The sequence below is a fragment of the Chionomys nivalis genome, chromosome 6 (genome assembly GCF_950005125.1).
Source record: "Chionomys nivalis chromosome 6, mChiNiv1.1, whole genome shotgun sequence".
NCBI classification, from domain to species: domain Eukaryota; kingdom Metazoa; phylum Chordata; class Mammalia; order Rodentia; family Cricetidae; genus Chionomys; species Chionomys nivalis.
Genome location: NC_080091.1, coordinates 73,793,865 through 73,808,646, shown reverse-complemented (window position 1 = coordinate 73,808,646; position 14,782 = coordinate 73,793,865). Strand labels below are relative to the sequence as shown.

At 44.6% G+C, this 14,782-nt stretch overlaps 1 protein-coding gene across 4 annotated transcripts in view; it reads left to right on the top strand.

The window, feature by feature from the left end:
* Fryl (FRY like transcription coactivator) overlaps positions 1-14,782 on the top strand; it is a 226,111-nt gene that overhangs the window by 141,749 nt on the left and 69,580 nt on the right. For all 4 annotated transcript variants that reach the window (XM_057771108.1, XM_057771109.1, XM_057771106.1 and 1 more), the window contains 8 exons: positions 1,294-1,380; positions 3,177-3,348; positions 3,738-3,870; positions 6,824-6,931; positions 10,907-11,144; positions 12,231-12,416; positions 12,676-12,762; positions 14,042-14,310. In XM_057771108.1, coding sequence (XP_057627091.1) covers positions 1,294-1,380; positions 3,177-3,348; positions 3,738-3,870; positions 6,824-6,931; positions 10,907-11,144; positions 12,231-12,416; positions 12,676-12,762; positions 14,042-14,310 — 1,280 coding nt within the window. The remainder of the gene's footprint in view (positions 1-1,293; positions 1,381-3,176; positions 3,349-3,737; positions 3,871-6,823; positions 6,932-10,906; positions 11,145-12,230; positions 12,417-12,675; positions 12,763-14,041; positions 14,311-14,782) is intronic.

The window sequence follows — 14,782 nt, the reverse complement described above, 5'->3', positions numbered from 1 at the left end:
AAACTCCACAGCAGTTTTTTTATGTGAGTGCTGAGGATCTGAACTCAAGCCTCACACTCATGCCGTGAACCCACCCAGCCGTTTCCACAACTCACGATCTAGATTTGTAAGCACACATGCTAGAACCTACTATAACTAAACCAAAGGGGTCTTTTAAGGACTAGAGAGAGCTCACCAAAAACTTTTAGGATGGAAGAAATCCATTCTCCGAGCCAGGGGAAGTATTTGGGCTGTTGGGGGGGCTTTGAGAGAGGAGCCCTCCTCTGTGAGGATGCTTGAGGACCCTACTGCTTCTGCTCTGCCTCCTTTCTCCCTGAGCGAGAGGTGGCAACCTCCTCTCTCCTCGTCAACACCCCTTCTGTGTCCACTACTTCATAAGGCTTGTGTCCCTTGAAGCGTTCCTGGGATGTGTAACGTTAGCTTCCTAGCCTCTACAGAATAGAAAGTTTATTAGGAGAGTGTTGAATGGATTTTGTGGGAGCCATACCAAGGTCTCAATTGTGTCTGCCTTTGGACATCAAAGTACGCATTCCCTCTCAACTCAGGGAAATGCCGGTTCCAGGAGATTCATTATATTTCTTGTGAATGAAGCCAGATAGTTTAGTTGATCCATAATCAAATTATTTTTTTAAGATTTTTTAATTTATGTATATAGTGTTCTATTGCATGTGTGCCTGCATGACAGAAGAGGGCAATTGGTCCCGTTACAGATAGTGTGAGCCACCGTGTGGCTGTTGGGAATAATTGAATTTGGGATCTCTGAGCAGCCAGTGCTTTTAACTGCTGAGCCATTCCTCCCGCCACATCAAATTATTTTAGTACAACGAGGGGAAAAGAGAACATTTAATAACGCGAATGCGCATCTGTGATTGGTGCCGAGAAGAAATGGTAATTTGCTGAGACTAACAATGAAAAAGATTAACGAACAAGTTTCAGTTTTGATCTTATGCTCAGGAAGCAGTGCTGTTACGGTACACTGCTCACCCTGTCTTACTTCTAGAACTGGCCTGTGCCCTCTGTATTTCTAGACTGTCTGCGAGCCCTGTACCTCGGGCGCTCATGTGTCTTTGCTGTTTTCCCCACTGAGATCCTTTGCCGGGGTCCTTCCCTGTCCTCGCTGCCCTCCGCGCACTTCCGTTCTTGTTAATTCATATATATTTGTCTTGCGTTCATTTGGATTTTAACCATTCTAAGGGCAGAAATCTATTATTTCCTATATATATATGTTTCTCAGCTTTTGTTACATTCTAGCAAGATACAATGATTTACTAATTAATTAATTTCTTTTCTTAGGAACGTTTGGATTTTGCAATGAAAGAAATAATATTTGATCTTCTCAGTGTTGGAAAATCTGCTAAAACTTTCACCATTAATCCAGAGGTAAAAACAAGAACTTACATTGTAGCAGCAATGGCGTTTTCATACCCAGAGTGAAAGTTAGTCCTCTTGGGGTCATGTGATCCTTGACGGTCATCAGTCTATTGGGGGGCAGCACTGGAATCTTTGCAAGTTTTGAAAATAGATAAAGGAGACTATTAACCCACTTGCTCATGATCAATGGTGCCCTGAGCAAATGCCCAGAATAGTCCCACCACACGATGGAATGTTCTACTTCCTTCCGGGTCTCTGTGAGTCTATATCTGGCTCTGACACTCGGATGTGTGAATTAATGGAATACATCAGCACTTTGTTATATCTAGAAACGAGTAACACTTCAAGGCTTTCTCTTATTTACTTAGTAAACATGAGCGGACGTTTTACTTCCTTCTATGTCCTGTACTGCATCGCCACCCAGTGGGATGCCTGTCCCTGCTTTATTAATCTCTGGTGCGGGTCACAGAGAGTGACATGTGAGGGGAGACAGTGGGATGCGGGTGGAGAAACGCAGAACACTTACTGAACAAGGAAACATAGAGAAGCAGTTGGGTCTGGGAGAAGGATCAGGCATCTCTAACGTAGCATTTTGGGACTTCTAAGACATCAGGCAGATATTAAAGGAATGCAGTCAGTGAGGGTGACTAGGTACAAGGTTTTGGAGTCTGGAATGGGCAGTGATGGATGCTGTGTAAATCTGTGTACTCTCTGTGGGAGAGGATACAGATGACGGGAGGCAGCTCGGGAGGAGCCTAGAACGGGGGGGGGAGGGGGGAGGGGAGGTGACACAGCCAGGAACACAGCAGTGGCAAGGGGCAGCAGTATTTGGGGAAAGAGTTCCTGATGCAGTTCCCCTGATGAGGGAGACATGCTTCGGGGAAGCGTTGTGAGGGGTGTCTATCCCACTGATCCCTGAGACACATGCTGTGCTTCAGGGTTAAGGGACATGGATGTATTTTAAGTTGAAGAGTAATACTGAGAATAAACAAGATAGCAGGGTTCCATGTTCTAATGTTCTAGGAAGTACAAGACCCCATTGTCTCTTCACTGTTCTGTTTCTGTGAAAAAAACACCATGACCAAGGCAGCTGTTATAAGGAAAGCATTTAACTGGGGGCTTGTTCACCATTTCCGAGGTTCAATCCATTATCATCATGGCAGGGAACATGGGGAAGTAGCTGAGAGCTACATCCTAATCCCCAAATGAAAGACTCCAGGCATGGATTGGGCTTTCGAAACCTTAAAGCCTACTCCCAGTAACACAGTTCCTCCAACAAGGCCACACCTCCTAATCCTTCTCATCCTTTCAAATAGTGTCATTCCCTGGTGACCAGGCATTCAAATATATAAGCCTTTGTGGGCCATTTTCATTCAGAAATTCGTGGAAATTCCACCAAGTCCAGGAGGCCATCATCACCCACTACACTGTGAGAAGAGCAGAGGGGACAAAGACCATGTGTGTGTCAGTAGATTGCTGTGACTTGTGGAAAGAGGGTTGTTGATGTGGTTTCTTCCTGTGAAGAAGAAAAGTGGTCTTTGGGGGGAGGGGGGACCGAAAGAGTCATGGAAGTTGAGAAAGTGCAGAGAGGTGTCAAGTATGTCTTAGTGACAAAGAGAGCCAGTGACCCCAGAAAGACATGGGTCCTGTCTGGGAATTGGAAACCACAGTAGACTCTGCTGCCTCGGCTGGTTCACAATGTCGGGTAGAAAGATTAGATTCCTTCTGTCCTTCTTTCTCCCAGCCCCTTGGCATATAAAGTGCATGGCCCTGATTTCTTCCTCTTGGGTCTGTTTTCTCTGAAGAGGATGAACATTGGCCTCAGAGTCTTCCTTGTCATCGCGGACAGCCTGCAGCAGAAAGACGGCGACCCTCCCATGCCCACCACAGGAGTCACTCTTCCCTCAGGAAACACCCTTCGTGTGAAAAAAATTTTTCTCAATAAAACCTTGACTGATGAAGAGGCAAAAGTCATAGGTTAGTGTCATAGGATTAATTGCTTTAGGGATATTGTTTTGTGTAAGTCCATAGTCAGATATAAAGTGCATCCAGCACCAAGTGTGCATGCCCCAGTCGTACAGTGATCTGCTGATTACGTTTGGGTAATGACTTTAGTATTCCTGTCAAGGGTCTTCTTGTCAGATGTGTCTTCCCACAGGGTGCTGTTGAATATGTTGGGTCATTCAAATCTGAGTTTGAGTTCTCTGCGTGATTTGAATGCAGTATCCTGAAGAGGTGTCACAGTTGGAGCATCTTCTAATGTGATAGCAGCAAGCGCTCTTCATTGAGAAATTGATGGGTTGTTATTACAGTCGGCCATCTCGTATGAGTTTCTGACATTATTGTGCCTGTGCTTTCTTTCTCAGGAATGTCAGTTTATTATCCTCAAGTAAGAAAAGCATTAGACAGCATTCTTCGACATTTGGACAAAGAGGTTGGGAGACCCATGTGTATGACCAGTGTGCAGATGTCCAACAAGGAGCCTGAAGACATGATTACGTAAGTACTAAATATGTGCTCTTTCGCTAGCTTTGTTTATACAGGAATGTACGTGTCAGTGGCTGGTCCTTATTTACCTGTTTTTGTACATTTTCTCCTGTGCTGCTCACATGTGGCCCTTTGCTGTAGTTTTAAATTCAGAGATTCCTTCCACAAGCTCCATTTAGTTGTTTTATGTGATACTGAACTAGTGTAGATAATTAAAGCCTAGCAATGAACCCTACTTTCATTTATCACATGAGTGATTCTCGCTCACCACAGATAGGTATAGTACTGACTTAAGTCTAACAAATGGTTCCACATACATATTCCTGCTTTGATAGAAAAGAAAGGGCCAGGAGTCCTGCAAATCCGGGCTCCTGTGTTTCTGTCTAGGAACCAGAGGACACAGAGGCAGTATGTGTGGGCAGCCCTTTAGACACAGACGTGTTTCACACCCCAGCCCCATGCATGTGAGTTTTCATTCATCGTTTTTTCTCTGCATTGTTAGGAACTTTCTTTCCACAGGGTGGCATGTTTTATGATAGCCATGCCTCTAGTTTGCTAGCAAGCTTCATTATTTTCTATAAGGCAGGTTTTGGATATAAATGTAGTTTGAGATAGATGCACTGTAGGTCTTAGAATAACCCATCAGATATTTTGCTTTCTGGGATTATTTAATATATGGCCATCTTACACTGCTGTGATGTGGTGTCCTGAGAGCTTTCAAATGCGAAGGTTTTGTATGCTTGACTTCCTCCCAGACATCTTCCCCCTTTTCACCACAAGTACTCTTGCATTAGCGTCAACAAGTTTACATCCAGTTCCTCCCATGGTCTTGTGAGAGCCTCAAGTGACTGAAGTGTGTGTCTGTCCCCTGGTCCGCTTGCTATTCTGTGGCTCCTTTTACTTTTTTAGTTTGGATTTCTCTCCCCATGATCTTTAACTTTAGACTAACAATAGACTTTAACTGATGAAGGGAGACACGAGATGGAAACAATTTATGACTTAGAGGTCTTAGAGACAGGCTAGAAAGTGTATCTCAGAAAAGGGCACAAGGCTGGCGTCTGGGGGCCAGAGTGTTGCCTAAACAAATGTCCCACGTGATGCCTTAATTGTCATGTTTCAAAGAAGCAGTCACAAGTTCCAGGTCACACTATGACTGACAGTCACTGTTGCATGTCTGCCTGTTGCGTTTGGACACGGGGGTCCAAGGGCCAGTCCCGCATGGCAATGGTAACACCTGGATGAATCACATCTGTACCTGATGGTGAGAGATCATCAGGGGTCTCACATTTAGAGAAGATCCTGGGGCAACATGAAATTGTAAGAATTTGCCAAGTTTTTTTCCCTTCTCCATTTTCATCTTCGTTGACCCCAGCCTCTCTTTTTTGTCCACTTCAGCAAATGTCACATTTTGGGGACAGGCACACCTCACGGAGTTACACACTTAACCGTGGGTATGAACTAGTTGGCAAGTGCACACTGAGGAGTCAACGACAGTTTTGAAAGGCTTGGTGTGCCTGGCTACTCATCCGGGTATGCGTCTGTGGTTTATCCAGGGCCTTGCAGACCAGAGAGCCAGCAGCAGCATTCACTCCGTTATTGTTGGCGTTCAGTAGCTGCACCTTAAGTCACATCTAAGGGAACTGTGTTGTTCATCTTGTGGTCACTCTGGTCCATGCATTGTAAAGTCACACACAGCAACAACTGTGTAAATATCTCTATAACAGAGACTGACTCGAACTCTTAGAACCTTTCCATTCTTTCTGCATGGGGATTACTGCTGGGCAGCTAGAAACCAGTGAGGACGTAGGAAAAGCCAGAGACTTTCCTTCAAACACAGATCAAAATGAAAGCCAGTGCCACAGAGCAACTGGTTAGGCATTTAAAGTAAATTAGTGAATGACTTTAAGAAGCCGTGCTGCAGGTGGTAAGAGTGTAGCTCAATGGTAGCGCCCCTGTTGAGCCTGAATAAGGCAGTGGATTTGGTCCCTAGCATCCTCCCCATCATAGGCACATATATAGTAAAATTAAATTACATTAAATACCTGCTGTTCAGGAGGGCCCAGGATTTTAAAACATCAGTGCCTTTAAACGGCATAAAACCTAAACCTTTGCACACGTGTGTTTCACAAGAGAACAGGAAGAGACGATATGGATACTGGCATTTGAGAACATCTGGTGGTAAAGCTAAATAATTTTTAATAATATCAACGCTATTTATATTAGTTACTCGTCTTGCTGCTGTGACAAAATACTTGACCAAAGCAACTCAAGGACGGAAAGGGTTATCTGAGTTCACAGCTTTAGAGCATGGGTCCAAACTACGAGCACACCTCACGGAATTACACACTTGACCGTGGGCATGAACTCGGTGGCAGGTGCCCACCGAGGGGTACTTGGGAGGTTGTGGCAGCAGGAACTCGAGACAACCAGTCCAGAAGCAGGGAGAGTGAGCGTTCAGGCTTAACTTTCTCTGTTTTGTGTAGTCCAGGGCCCTAGGCCATGGAATAGTGCCTCCTCATTCACAATCTATCTTCCTACCTCACTTAATCCAGTGTAGGTAATCTCTCCAGGCATGCCCCGAGGCTGTTGTCCCATGTGATGCTGTGTCCTGTGAAGTTAACAACCAGCACACAGCTAGTTATAATAGTAACTAGTATTTAATATGTTTGTAGATAGCTAAGTTCAAATTAAATAAAATCGTCAGTACTTGAAATTATGAAGGGGTACGAATGCTTCCTAATTAATGAAGTTAATTATTTGCTGTCATTTCCTGAATGGTCTCCGTCCTGTCACTTAGGCGCTGGTGGGAACTAGCGGCTGGGTCCATGTGAATTTGTATGCCCCCTTTCTCCTGGAGCCATTAGCCTTGGGGCCCATCTTTGGCAACATATTTGCTAAATGGATTTTTCTAACCCACGTGATATGCTTCTTACTCTGTTTTGGGTTTTTGTGATACATTTTTCAGGGGGGAAAGAAAACCCAAAATCGATTTGTTTAGAACATGTATCGCTGCGATTCCAAGGCTGATTCCTGATGGCATGAGCAGAACTGACCTCATTGAGTTGTTAGCAAGGTGAGTGACGTCACTGTTAGCCAGGTGAGTGACATTGCTGTCTTGCTCTCTTCACCACAGAGGTGGCAGCAGGTACAGTTTTGAGCTATCTGATTTACTCTTTGTTTTTCCTTTTTCCTGTTTACTCTCTTAACTCTCATCTTTTATTGCCCCCACTCAAAATTGTAACTTCTAACATTCTTCCACATCTCCCCTAGTCCCTATTTTTCAGTTTCCTGTCAAGTTATAGTTCATTGATCTTTATGATAAATATCCCTTGCATACGGGTCTCATTGATGTTTACTTCTGTGGTCATTCAGCATCTGAGATGTTGACTATTGTGTGATTTTTTTTTTTTTTTTTACTGTTTTGCCTTTGAGGGGAGCCCACAACCAGCTCCCAAATAAATCACACATGGAGGCTTATAGTTATGAATGTCCGGTCTTAGCTCGGCTTGTTTCTTGCCAGCTTGACTACCTTTTCCTTCTGGACTTGTATCTTTCTTACTTCTGGTTACTTTTCTTTACTTCTTTCTCCATGATTTGCTGTGTAGCTGGGTGGCTGACCCCTGATGTCCTCCTCTCCTTGTTCTCTTGCTTGCTCCCCCTTTTCCTCGTTTCTCATTCTATTTATACTTTCTGCCTGCGAGCCCCGTCTATCCTTGCTCCTGCCTCGCTGCTGGCCATTCAGCTCTTTATCAGACCGTCAGGTGTTTTAGACAGGCAAAGAATCACAGCTTCACAGAGTTAAACAGATGCAGCAGAAACAAAAGCAGCACACCTTAAAATAATATTCCCCAACAGGTGAGCAAAACCCACTTAAGATTTTTTGTTCTAGGAGAGCCTGCCAAGTTTAAGTATTCACGTTCCCCACGAGGCACAATGTAGTTCTCTAAAGTGAATTAAGAGCATAGCTTGCTTAAATGATGTTTCCTAGCCTAATTCCAAGGTGAGAGGGCAGCCTTTCGAGGCTCTACTGTGTGTGCACCATAGGGGATCGTGCAGTTAGGGGTTGGCACACTGTCTCCACGAAAGACCAGACAGTGACTATTTCAAGGCTTTGCGGATCATGCCGTAGTCCAATGGTTCTCAACCCCTCTTATGGGGGTTGAATGATCCTTTCCCAGGGGTCACCTACAACCATCGGAAAACACAGATATTTACATTATGATTCATACCAATAGCAAAATTACAGTTATGAAGTAGCAACAAAAGTAAGTTTATGGTTGGGTCCCCGCAGCATGCGCAACTGCATGAGCGGGCCGCAGCGTCAGGAAGGTGAGACGCACTGCCACAGTCTCTCTCTTGTCTGCATTCTCCCTGTAGCATGACAGGAGTGAACATGACCAGGCATCTGCCTGGAATTAGCCCAGAACCGCAGTTGGCTAGCCACACCCCAGTGGGAAGCCAGGCAAAGCGACTGTTCCTGACCGCGAGTGCTCAGCTGTATTGAAAAATGTTTACTGGTTGCTGGGCACTCACCGAATTGTGTAAATAGTGACTAGCTTTCAACAAGCGACCTGTTCCAGCCCTGGGTGGGAACATCTGGCATTTCACAGGCAGGCCGCACCCCCTCGAGTGCTGGGACAACGGATGGAGTGGTATTTGTTTCCCGTGAGGAATGTAGGAGACAGAGGGGCTTATCTGGAACTGCACCTCTCCTTAACCCCTCTCTCTCTCCTAGTCAGCCTCAGCAGTGTTGTTCTTGGCACTGAATTCAGCCTGAAGTCTCGCGCACAGGAGACAAGTACCCGACAGCAGCTGAGCTGCGTCCTGACCCCTTTCTCTAGCAGACATCGTGCGTACAGACATTCATGTGCTTCATCTTGTAGCAGGGTCTCATCTCAGTATGCTGTCTAGGGTGGCCCTGATCTCCGTCATGCCAGGCAGGCCTGAACCTGGGAATCCTCCTGCTGAAGTCTCTGGAATTTGATGTTTATGCCAATAGCTCAGCCCTCTTTTAAATTTGTCTTGATTATATGTGCGAGTGTCTGATGGGGGTGTGCATGCAATGGCACAGGTGTAGAGTTCAGAAGACAACTTTGTAATTGGAGCTGTTCCCTTGCTCCCACCTTTGTGTTAGGCCCCACCCTCCGAGCCTTCTCCCAGCCCTTCTCTCTCAATTTTTGCCATAAATCATATTGTAGAGCTATATGCTGTGTGTTGCTACTGACCTCTCAGCATTAAAGATTCAGAGGCAGGAGAATTAGAAGTTGGAAGCTAGACTGAGTTACATAATGAGACCCTGTCTCCAAACTAAACTAAACCCAGAGTTTAGTGGGATTAGAAAGTTGGATCCCCGTTAGGACCCTGAAGGGTTAATTGCAGCGTTCCTCCTGAGAAGAGAGAGCAGTTACTGTCAAGTCTGTTCTCACCTACTTCTCTGTGGAAGGCGATCCCACAAGATGAGTTATCCTATGCTGCTGCTCTCGCCTCCCCCAGAGTGAAGGCTCGTCTGAGAGGCCCCGGAGGAGGGGAAGAGCCTGCCTCTGAGCAGTGAACAACAGGAGGATTGCTGCTGCTGCTTTACTTCTTCCCCTAAAGCTGTCATTTGTAATTAATTTACCTCCATGACTAGAAAGAGTCTAGAATATGCTGGTTTGGAATTGCAATGTCTAACTCTTCCTTACTCAAAAATAAGGGAAACCAACAAAGAAACAACAAGAAAGGGCATGGTGTAAATTTATAGACCTCTGCGAACTCTCTAAGGAAAGATAATCCCTGACTTTAATTAATTAGCCAGGGCCCATTGTCGTCTCCTCAGCACAGGGAGTCATTAACTCAGGCACATATATCCCGAGTTACGCTGACTGGTGTGAGATACTCAGTCACAGATTTAAAGGCTGTGGAAATCACTGGCGTGGAAAGCAATGTCACTCTGTTTTCCACAGTATGTTCCTTTGGTGTCACCACCGAAGGCGGCACACTGGGCTCGGGAGGTGTAGTCCCACCGTGTTGACTGTGGTACACCGTACCTGCTGCAGCTGCTGCATGGCTTGCTTCTGAAATCTGCAGCTGCAACGGATGTCTCTTTAGCTTCTCCGTCAGCTGAAGGCTGGATTAGCAAAGACCAGATCCGAATTGAGCAGACTGTGACGCCTCCCTTCTGAACCACTCTCACTGTGGCTAACTCTGTCCTTCCATGCATGCACGGAGCGTGTGTTTTCTAACTGCCTGTTCCTTTGAGTCCTTTCTAACTTCAATGCATTTGCTTGCGTTGTCAGCCACTGAAATAATCTTCAGCTCTAGGTCAGGAGCTTGTGTTCATGTGGTGGCTTGTGCTGCAGCTTCAGAGCTACATTCCCTTTTAATTTTATATACCATTTTCTCATATTTTTTGTTAAAATTCTGTAACTAAAATTATGATCATTGTATTGAAGTCTTTAAAAAGTAATTTAACTTTTTAAAATGTAATTAATATGTGCTGATTTATTGAGCCCTAGCTCTATGGGCCTGCTGGGCTGTCGCGCCATTGTTTTGTTTTCAAGGTGTAGGACCTTCTCTTATGTTACTCCTAAAGTTACTTCCATTTTCACCCTCGGGAATTATTTGTTTATTCTGTCTAGATCATTACCTCTGTGATGAGCTACTTATGTTCATTCACTGCTAGGATCCTGTGTAGTTGGACAAAATTTTATTGAAAGTATGTTAAGCATGGACGAAGTTTGAAATGGATTTCTGATGTCCTCTGTATTTCTACACAGCAGCCTGTCAATTAAATTCAAGACTTCTTATCCTGAACTTTAGCAAAAACATCACTGATCCTGGACACATTCAGATGAAATTTAAACTATAGACTAGCATAGAAAGAGCAATTATAGGATGGCAAAGTGAACACGAGCCCCATCCTCATATCCTCAGAGAGCATCTGAAGGGATGCATCGAGTATCTTTAGGTTTTAGAGCAGAGATTTGTGCCCAGGTATCTTGGCTGTAAGTGTTACTGACGACACCGTGTTTTGTTCCGAGGCTTGCTAACGGGATTCTGTTCTTGGTAGGCTCACGGTCCACATGGACGAAGAACTGCGTGCGCTGGCTTTCAACACCCTGCAGGCACTAATGCTGGATTTTCCAGACTGGCGGGAGGACGTGCTCTCCGGATTTGTGTATTTTATTGTTCGCGAAGTGACTGATGTCCACCCCACTCTTCTTGATAACGCTGTAAAGATGTTGGTACAATTAATAAATCAGTGGAAACAGGCAGCTCAGATGTATAACAAGACCCAGGACTCCCAGGTACCACTTGCTTCCACATTGTCACTTTGTGTGTGATCAGTAGTGAATGACCATTTGTGACGCCAATTGACATAGATTGGCTCTCTCAAGCTCTGCAGTCGTTACTAGTTGGAATGACCTTCTGTTGATGGCAATCCCTTGTGCCCTACTTTGTGCTCACTCGTGTGTTGGATACCAAGTGCTTGTGTCTAACCTTTAGCCTCCTTCATTTGGTAACAGGTTTTGTTTTATTGAGCATAGGATTTGTAGGGTCATTCTTACATGAAGGTGTTTCAAAGCTTACAAATGAAACCCTTGTTAGTCTGTCACTTGGCTTGATTGTTTCAGCAAAGGGACCAGTTTCTTAAGTGCACAGGTGTACACCTGGTCACCTTATAACACTGCAAACACCATAGAACCCTGGAAGCTCAGAGTTGGACCATCCAAGCTGCCCGGGGGCCTTTATGAGCCTAGAAATCCCACACTGGGCACAGGTGCTCTCAACAAGCTCCCAGGTGATGCCGTGTGCCTTAGATATGGAGCCTGCACTCACATATGAAAGACACAGTCCAGTCTCTTGGTTCCCATCTGTAAACGCTGTACTGAGAGTGACAGGTGATGGTTGCAAGGTCACAAGGGCATCAGAGTGACGACAAATCAGGAACATCCTATTTAGACTGCCATTGGGATACTTCTCTATTTTCTTTTGTGCTAATATGGATCAGTTGAACTCTGAACCTCATTCCTCCTACAAGGGCTTTACTACTGATACATACACCAAGGACTGTTGTTACTTTTTATTCTCGGATCAGGTCTCACTAAGTTGCCCAAATTGGCCTTGAACTCACTCTGTATCCTGATCTGCCCTGAAACTTGTAGCCTTCTTGCTTCAACCTCCTGAGTTGCTGAGAGGACAGGCTTCTGCCACCAGCCCCAGTCCACACTGTCATGTTGTAATGAAGTGAATGCCATTGAAATCCCTTGGGCCGAGGCAGCCCTGTTATCAGAATGCTCGTAATATGCTTTACTGGTTACTGTCTCTCTTCCAAATTCATCCATCCTTTTAAAGGTTGTTTTAAACTTGCACTTTTTTTTTTTTTAATCAAGCATGGTATCGCTAATGGAGGTCCTCACCCCCCTCCTCTGGAAAGGAACCCGTATTCCACTGTGTTCCATGTGGTCGAAGGCTTTGCCCTGGTCATCCTCTGTAGCAGCCGGCCCACCACCAGAAGGCTAGCTGTCAGTGTCCTTAGAGAAATCCGGGCTTTATTTGCACTTTTGGAGGTTCCTAAGGTAAGGTTTAGTCATCTCATGAACGTATTTGAGACTGTCCTGCCCATCCATGTTCCATGCAGGTGGGGTTTGTGTTGCCTGTACTCCACATAGCTTACTTTACCACTGTATGCTGGAGCGGGCCTGCTGCAAACCCGCTGGCCCTGCTCCCTAGTTCTTCACAAGAGCATTAACTTGAACTCTGCTCAGCTTCGCTTCCTGTTGCCTGCTTTTCTTATGCACTCCTTGCTTGTTCAGACGCACGGTCTCTTTTTTACAGGGTGATGATGAGTTAGCCATCGACGTGATGGACAGGCTGAGCCCATCCATTCTCGAGAGCTTCATCCACCTCACAGGGGCCGATCAGGTAACTGCAGGAGTCTCTGCTCCGTCTTATTATGGGACTTCAGGCAGGTGAGCGCACATCCATGTGTCTCCCCAGCAAGTGCAGTGAGTTAGACTGTATTTCTCGAGCAGATAAAGGGTTAAAGTGACGCGTGCTTATCCTCTGACTAGTTCTTGTTGCCATAAAAATCAGTTTCTCGTAAAATTCTAGCCTTTCCGATCTAAGACCTTTCCCTTAAATGTAACGTCACTGGACCATGGTCTGCTGCTGCTGACTGGTTACAAACATGGGAGGAAATACTCTTTAACCAAAGGGAAGAAACACACTTGGCTTTTTCAGTGAATATTTCTATTTTCTTTATGAAATTAAGTAAATAGTATGTTAAAATGTAGAGAAACATTTTATCAGCAAAAATGTTACCAAAAAAACCTGATGGTAAAAATCTTTACTTTTTTCTCCTCTAGCCCCACCCCTCTTCTCCCTTTCCCTCTCCTCTGTTTTCTGTGCTTGGGATAGAACCCAGGACCACATCCGGTCTGACTCAGGCAAACTTCTTTTAGTCTTATGGAGTGTCAGTAGAGTTGGGTGGGAAGTCAAGTCAGTACTCCGAGGTTGATATAGAAACAACTCTGGAATTTACTACTTGCATTTTAATTCTCCTATTTTGGAATACATGGATGGAAGATTTATTTGCATTCTGCTCAACACCTGGTTCTTATAACTCATCTGTTATACACAACCTCAGGCAGGCAATAATAAAATTTTATAAGCCCAAGACATGATTTAAAATGTATACAATTAAAAGGATTGTTTTATCATTAACTATGTATTATGGTAACAGAGTAATAAATGACTTATAATAATGCCTTAAACAGCGCTTAATGAATAAAATGAAAAAGTATTATTTTTTTAACATATTAATTTCTTTAAGAGTCTGAATGTTAAGGAAAAAATATTTAAGATTGTATACCTTAGAATATGAGTCTGCTCACATTCCAGGCTGTTCCATTTCATCGGGATGAAAGTTAATGGTTTTTGTTTCATTTCTAAAGAGTTCTGTGGACCCATGGAAGTTGAGTATCCACATAGGAATTGGTTAAGTTGTGGATGTCAGCCTTCTTGGTCCACACAGCCTTTTGAGAATAATGAAACTCATGGGAATATCAAAAACTCACCACATCCTCCTGCCTACTCACCTTCCAGAAAACCCTGATCTAGTCCACGTCAGGCATAAAGCACCTCAGATATAAAAACTTGGAAAGCTGCTCAAATACATGATGACCATTTGCTCTCCTTCTAGACTACTTTGCTGTATTGCCCCAGCTCGGTTGACCTGCAGACATTAGCTGAGTGGAACTCTTCTCCCATCAGCCACCAGTTTGATGTGATCAGTCCCTCACACATTTGGATATTTGCACATGTGACCCAGGGCCAAGACCCATGGATTATAAGTCTCTCCAGTTTTCTAAAGCAAGAAAATCTTCCTAAACACTGCTCTACAGCCGTAAGCTACGCGTGGATGTTCGCGTACACAAGGCTGCAGCTGTTGTCCCCTCAAGTTGATGTAAAGTAAGTCCTTTGAATGGGGGTATTTTTAAAAGGATAGCCCGCTTTCGAGAGGCATGCCTTTGGAGAGTGACAGACACTGGAAATTCTGTAAGTCACTATGCTACATTGCTATCTTGTGGAGGGGGCAGAGTGATGAAGAATGTAGCATAGACTCACAAATACCTATTTTATCTGTTCTGTCTTAGAGGCTAGGCTTCATTCATTTCTCCCTTTGATCCCTCCAGAAAGTCTGAGTGCTTGCAATAAAAACTCTATGATAACCATCGCCTTTAAATTAGTAGACAACTTGGCATTAGTTACATGAAAACTTTCTAAATGCCTTCTGCCCTTGATAGTTGCTGAGGAGCGAATAGTCACTTTTTTTTAGGGCCGCTAGCTAGCACTTGGTCCAGGCCACAGTGCATGGCCACTGAACCACCCATGTGAGCTGCAGGATGAATTGGATTTGGTGGGGGTTGTTATAAGAAAGACA